The sequence below is a fragment of the Arachis ipaensis genome, chromosome B06 (assembly GCF_000816755.2).
Source record: "Arachis ipaensis cultivar K30076 chromosome B06, Araip1.1, whole genome shotgun sequence".
NCBI classification, from domain to species: Eukaryota; Viridiplantae; Streptophyta; class Magnoliopsida; order Fabales; family Fabaceae; genus Arachis; species Arachis ipaensis.
In genome coordinates, this window is record NC_029790.2 from 103,982,932 (window position 1) to 103,989,591 (window position 6,660).

Below are 6,660 nucleotides of genomic sequence, written 5' to 3' on the forward strand. Positions count from 1 at the left end.
GAATAGCTTTTTTATTTTCCCACATTTACCATGATAATCCATTTTGGTAGCTTTCCCTTAAGTTATTTATTAGAAGAAAGGAACACACTTAAGGCTATTTTCAAGAATTTTTAAATGACGGAATCTCCTCTAATTTGTGCCATTCCTTCTCTCCTTTGCCTTTTCTACCATCACTCCCAAACAGACCCTATATATGGTCTCAAACCGTGGAAAGCTAAAAGCTAAAATACCTTGACATTCACCTTTTTTTTCTTTTCCTCCTGGGATATAACAGATCCTTTTTTGCATATATGACCAAAAATATCTGTCAATCATAAGCTACAAGTGAAATGTTGAAACAAAATTTGAGAATCAAATACAAAGGAAGACTAAGGTTTATGGGAATTTCTTAGTTGAATAGAATTGGATCAAGAGTGAAGATAATGCACATGATAAATTTTTATTGGTGGACTTTTTCTATTCTAAAAAAAAAAAATGCAATCTTCACTCTTCATCTTAGCATTACCCAAAGTTTATTCAACACTGGTAAGGACATGCTGATTATTCTGGGTGTAAGCTTTATTCCCATTTGACATACACTTCCATTAATTGTACTCCATGCTTCTCTGCTCCAGTCAGCACTGGCAACATGTCAGTGTTCTACATGACCTTTAGATGCGAGTGACATGGCAAACAAAATCAGCAAAGGCTTTGTTGCATAAAGCCAAGTCCATGTATCAAACGGGAGTATCAAAAGAATTCAACATCAAAGTTGGTGACAAATTCATTGTCTAGATTTCATGGCAGAATGTTTATGTTTTAGAATTGCATCGCACAGCTTCACAGCATCACAATTATCTTTGACATTATGCACCCTAACAATGTTAGCTCCAGCCAGAACACCCGCTGTTATAGAAGCAATGGTAGCAGGATCCCTCTCAACAGCAGAAGGTCTGGAACAAATGTCACCTAGAAATCTCTTTCTTGAGGGTCCAATAAGTATAGGAGCACGAGAGATGGCAAAGCTACTCTTGGCAATCTCAGCTCGGATTGCAGGAAGTCCTGTGAGGATATCCAAATTGTCTTCAGTTTTTTTCGAGAATCCAATACCAGGGTCAATAATAATCCTCCATGCTGGAATTCCTGATAGTTCTGCCTGCCTAACCCTTGAATATAACTCGGAGGACACCTCCTTGCAAACATCATCATATTTCAGGTTTTCACTGCTCTGCATAGTGCATGGGTCCCCCCTCATATGCATCGCAACATAAGGAACATCTAGATCTGCAATGACCTTGAACATATTAGGATCTAACTGCCCTGCAGATACATCATTTATAAGATGAGCCCCTCTACTAACTGCTTCTGAAGCAACATCAGAGTAGAAAGTATCAACAGATATGAGCTTTCCCTCTACCTCAGGCATTGACTTTACAGCTTCTAGGACAGGGATTAATCTACTTAATTCTTCTTCAACAGAGATCCTAGATGCCTTTGGTCGCGTAGACTGAGCACCAATATCAATTATATCTGCTCCCTCTGAAATCATTGATCGAACTTGCGATACAGCAGATTCCACAGACTGGAAATTCCCCCCATCACTAAAACTATCTGGGGTCAAATTAAGGATGCCCATAACGGAAGTTCTCAAGGACCAATCAAGTAAGCCATTTGCAACAGGCATTACCCTACATATACCCTCCTGTCCAATAAGCGATTCCCCACCTAATTTTTCCCATAATTCATATAGTCCACCGGAATGGCTCGAAAATGCATGCCAACTAGCAACTGTATCATTGTCACTAGCTGATCCCAGTAAATCCATCAAAGGGGCGATAACAAAAGGCCGCTCCCAAATTCTTTCATGAGGTATATTGAGAATATCAGATCTGACTTTATATTTACCGTAGAATAAAATGTCTAAGTCGATTGGCCTTGGACCATACCTTATTCCATCGGTTCGCCCGAGGTCCTTCTCAATTCTTTTGAGAGCAGCCAATAATTCATGTGGACCTAGTTTAGTAACAGCTCTAACTGCAGAGTTGATAAAGCAAGGTTGATCAGTAATGTATGCCGGTGCTGTCTCATACAAACAAGCATGCCTTGTGACCTGTATGCCTGACTTCTTCATCATTTTCAAGGCTTCCTTGAAGTTATGAACCCTATTACCTACATTACTTCCCAAAGCAATCACCACATCCTCATCTTGTGAGTGAGCTTCCACTGAGGAATTTTGTGCTGTGTGAAGACAGGAGAAGCTCGATACTGCATTCAAAATTAAAACAGATCAATGAGGACCACAAAATAAATATACAGTTTAGAAACAGTCCAATTGAATAAAGCATACAAATAAAGGGGGAAAGGGGGGAATAATTCATTCATGCTCTACAACTTGATTCCGAAGTCTTATGATTAAGAATATTTGGCTTTTAAAACTTCAACTAATGAAAAGCCAGTCCAATGACTAATACAGGAATAAGACCTTTTACAGTTACAAGATTTAATTCACAACACACATGGATCTGATTTGATTTTCGATATATGGTCATAGAAAATTCAATCACAAAAAAAGATTTGATGAAGCTTTACAAAAAGGCAGCTTGGTTGAGAAATTTAATTCTAAACATTACCATTAAGATACTTTCTGGCCGTGAAAACCTGATGCCTGGGCAGCCCCAGACACTTCAATATACCCATCTGAGCAGAGGCTTCCGTCTTGGAGTAACTTTGAAGTGAAATATGCTACCTCTCTGGTTTAATGAATGAATTACACTACAAGAAGGCATGGCAAGGAACCAATATCAAGAACCCTCAAAGCACATAGATAAATAGAAGAAAACCTGATATGCTTTCAAGGACTGATCAGCAGCCTCCTTTCTCTTATCAACATACTTGATTTTGGCCAGATACCGATAATAGTTCCCCTTCCTGCAAATGACAAAACAAAAACAATCAAATTCCAAATTCCTCAAACAGAAAGACGTCAGAGAGAATGAAAAGAGAGAACAAAATCCCCTCACATTTTATAGAAGATGACACTAGGTACACCACCAGAACAAGATGGAATAAGGTTTTCATCAATAAGAGCCATGATATCAGTGCAGATATTAGTCAACTCAGATTCAACTTTGTTCCTATAATCCTTAATCATATAAGTAGCCACCATCAAGACTTCAAGTTTAAATAGATACTAATTTTATTCTGCATGTGAAGTGTGTATGCTACACAAATCAGTTGCAAGTTCCAAATGATATCCAAAATGCCTCCTGTCACTATTTATCCAAGAGTGATTCTGATTCCATGTTGTTATAATTTCATTATATAGAATTATAGATTAAACCTCTGTGAAAATGTATGCAAAGAAAATTCCAGATATGTTAATGAGCAGAATAAAGTCAAAGGTTAGTACCTATTGCAAAGAAGACCAATGACAGTTATGTAGGTACCTAAGTGAGAAGCAATGTAGAACAGAGTAGAGAAGAGGGCTATGCATAACTGGTAGATCAAAATTAATTTTAACACAAGATGCTAATTTAAGAATTTTACTCTAACTAAATGATTTAAACAAAAGAAAAAGAAAATGACAAAGGTAATTACAAAACCCCAAGAACCCAAACTCCAAGGCAACAGATTGTGTATGAAGGAGCAAAAAACACCGTACCCAGAAGAAAGATGAAGTTGTGAACGGTGGTGGTGAAGGTTAAAGAGTTGCGCTAGCAGAGAAGACACCTACTACGGCGAAGGAAGCAACCTCATCGGAACACATACACAGAAGTGATTGGTGGTGCTGCGAGGTTGCCGATGTCCTTCCCCTAGAGGCGTAAGAGAGTCAGAGAGAGTTGAACACCAATGTGTTATGCGCCAGTTTGGAGAACTGGGAGTTCCAATTTGAGAGAAATTAGGAACTAGGTTTGGTCCTGGTTAACGACGTTAAAAGAAATTGCATTTAAAAAAATCTGTTATTTTAAATCAGATAAGATTTTTTAACCGGTTTGATCAATTTTTGGATTATAATGAACAGCTCTAGCTAAAATATCTACAAACAAATGACGAGCTAAGATTAACTGATTAATAACTTTGTGGTTGATTAGAACGTTAGATCTAAGGAAATTTAAATATCCAGTTTTTGATACAATGCAAAGCAATGTGACAAAAAAAAAAAACACACGGTTTCTTAAGGATCCAATTTTCTTTAACCAACATAGAAAAGGAAAAAAGAGGGAAAAAATCCATCCACACTAGTCCAATGAAACCTTTTTTTGTTACAAAGATCCTTTGCCAACAAACATGGATCTGATTTGCTTTTTAGTATTTTGACGATGGTCATAGAAAATTCAGTCACAAAGCTTCAGTGAAGATTTAAAAAACTGAGCATTCCATTAAAAAGAGCAACTTGGTTGACAACTTTAATCTTAAACATTAACATTAAGACACTTCAGTATACTCATCTGAGCAGAGGCTTTCATGTTGAAGTGACTTTGAAGTGAATATGCTAACTCCCTTCAATTGGGTGTTCTTAGTTTAATAAATAAAAAGATGTTTTTTTTTCCAAAGGTGCTAATTCTTCATTGATTAGAAAGAAATTGGGCAAAAAAGCCTCAGACAAGATATATAAGGGTTTCTGGCAAAAAAAAAATCTACAATTGGGGGAAATGGGGAATCAGACTTCCAAATTTTAGTTCAAGCACAGTGAAATCCAAGAGCAAATTGACGCCATCCTAAAAGGGTAAAAGATATCAGAATTTTGTTGCAAGAGCAGCAGGAGCTTGGAGTTACCTGGACACCAGGAGAGGGAAATGAACTTGCGAACACAGTTGCGAGATTGGCGGCAGAAGAGAGTCTGAGTCGTCACTGGACAACGACTCCCCCTGGAGCAGTAAGGGACATCTTCAAAGCAGAGGCGGATAGAGTCTCTAATGTTTCATGACTACCCAATTGTTTGGGGTAGGGTAGTCAAGGAAACCACGGTTGGGGAAGCAAGACGGAGAAGGAATCAGAGCTTCAGAGCGGCTTGGCACCTGGAAGCTTATTGGTCTAACCGGTTCAACCGGTGATTCAACCGGAAAAATCGTTTTAAAATAAAATAATAAATAAATTATAAGGTGCTTTATGCAAGTAAACTTATTAGAAATATGCAAAACTCTAAAAACATGAGAAAGTACCTATTGAAAGTTTCCAATTACAATTGTTACCAAATATATATGACCGTTTTAATGGAAAAGCATCTTATGTACAATACATCATAGAGGTCACATTCAACAATTTTATTGACTGGAAGCTCACTAAAAAAACAAATAAGTATCCTTGATTCTTTGGCAACCAAATGATTGAAAAGATAAGTGAACATAGACCAAATATGCAGGGTTGAGCACTGACATTTGGGGAATTAGCAACACTCAACATCTAAAGCAGAGAAAACATTTGTACAAAACTAGATATTAACAGTTTATAATTTGTGGAAGCATAGACATTTTGCTTATGCTATTGCTGTGAAACATAATCATTAATAAACTTCAAAACTTAGAATTCATGTAATTTGTTTATACTACTGGTTATTAACAATCTATATATTTTGCATAACTCATGACATTTGCTTATGTTTTTTTGTGGGAATTAATTCTTAATATTCTATAGTTTGTGGAAGCTTTCTTCTCCTTTTAGTTTCTTATTTCTTTTTTTCAATGGAAACAAGATTCAACAACAAAAATTCAACAACAATAAAAATTCCATCATTCATTTTAATCAGAAAAACTAGGAGTATTAGGATTAGCAGCATCATTCGAAATAGGAAGATTGGCAGTTATTATTGGCAGATGCATTGTTATCACCAATTGCTTCTTGATTAATAATTTAATACTATCATCCATAACTAAAATTAATGAATCATTCACAAATTTAAAAACCGCAACAGCACAGCCAGAAAATTAATAGCAGCACAAAATTAATACTACCAACAGCATTCAGCATTCAGCATTCAGCATTCAGCATTCAGCAACAAACAGTATTTGATTTGATTTCCATTTTAGCATTCAGCAACAAATATTACAAAACAGCAACAAGTAATCCCTAATCACACTAAACCTGAAATCAATAAAGCTAACAGAGCATAATCCCTAATTACAAAACAGCAACAAGTAATCCCTAATCCATTTTTAGCAGCAACAAGAAAATTTCAACAAAAATTTCAGGAATTAAAAAAAGAGCAGCAGCACAAAATCAATTATTTGATTTCCATTAATCCATTCACAATTTCACATTCAAAATTCAGCAAACAGAGCATAAAAGGAAGAGAAGAACTGAAGAAGTGAAAGCAGTGCTAACCTTCGACGGAGACACGGACGGCGACCGGCGAGACAACGGCGACCGGCGACACGGCGGCGAGCTGCTCCAAGCCTTGAACAAAGAAGCCAGGGAGGACAGGGACAGGGGGAAGGAGGACGCCGATCTACAAGAGAGGGCCTGGGCTACAAGAGAGGACGCGGAGGCGCCGACAGCACGGAAGGCGGCGGCACTGCGGCAGAACCGTTGCAGGGAGAACCTAGGGTTTTGGTTGGGTGATTTTGAACTTTGCTTCAGAGTTCAGAGGGATAGTGATTCACGAATAGGTGGGGGTGTTGCCGTGTTGGGGGAAGGGGGTGAGTGAGTGAGTGAGGGCTGAACGTTGGGTTTTTTTTTTTTTTC

The 6,660-nt window shown here is 37.6% G+C and overlaps 1 protein-coding gene across 13 annotated transcripts; it reads right to left on the bottom strand.

Annotated features, from left to right (window-relative positions):
* LOC107604773 (folate synthesis bifunctional protein, mitochondrial) lies at positions 269-6,652 on the bottom strand. Of its 13 annotated transcripts, none has more exons than XM_021104694.1 (8): positions 6,301-6,652; positions 4,756-4,997; positions 3,641-3,896; positions 3,000-3,113; positions 2,872-2,907; positions 2,610-2,751; positions 668-2,244; positions 269-630 (listed from the first exon to the last, which is right to left on the bottom strand). In XM_021104694.1, exons 6-7 carry the CDS (start codon positions 2,674-2,676, stop codon positions 764-766), a joined length of 1,548 nt encoding a protein of 515 aa, XP_020960353.1. In that variant the 5' UTR covers positions 2,677-2,751; positions 2,872-2,907; positions 3,000-3,113; positions 3,641-3,896; positions 4,756-4,997; positions 6,301-6,652; the 3' UTR covers positions 269-630; positions 668-763. The 13 variants fall into 13 exon arrangements, with proteins under 13 accessions (XP_020960353.1, XP_020960347.1, XP_020960351.1 ...); XM_021104688.1 differs by having other exon boundaries at positions 2,610-2,729; positions 2,820-2,907; XM_021104692.1 differs by lacking the exon at positions 3,000-3,113.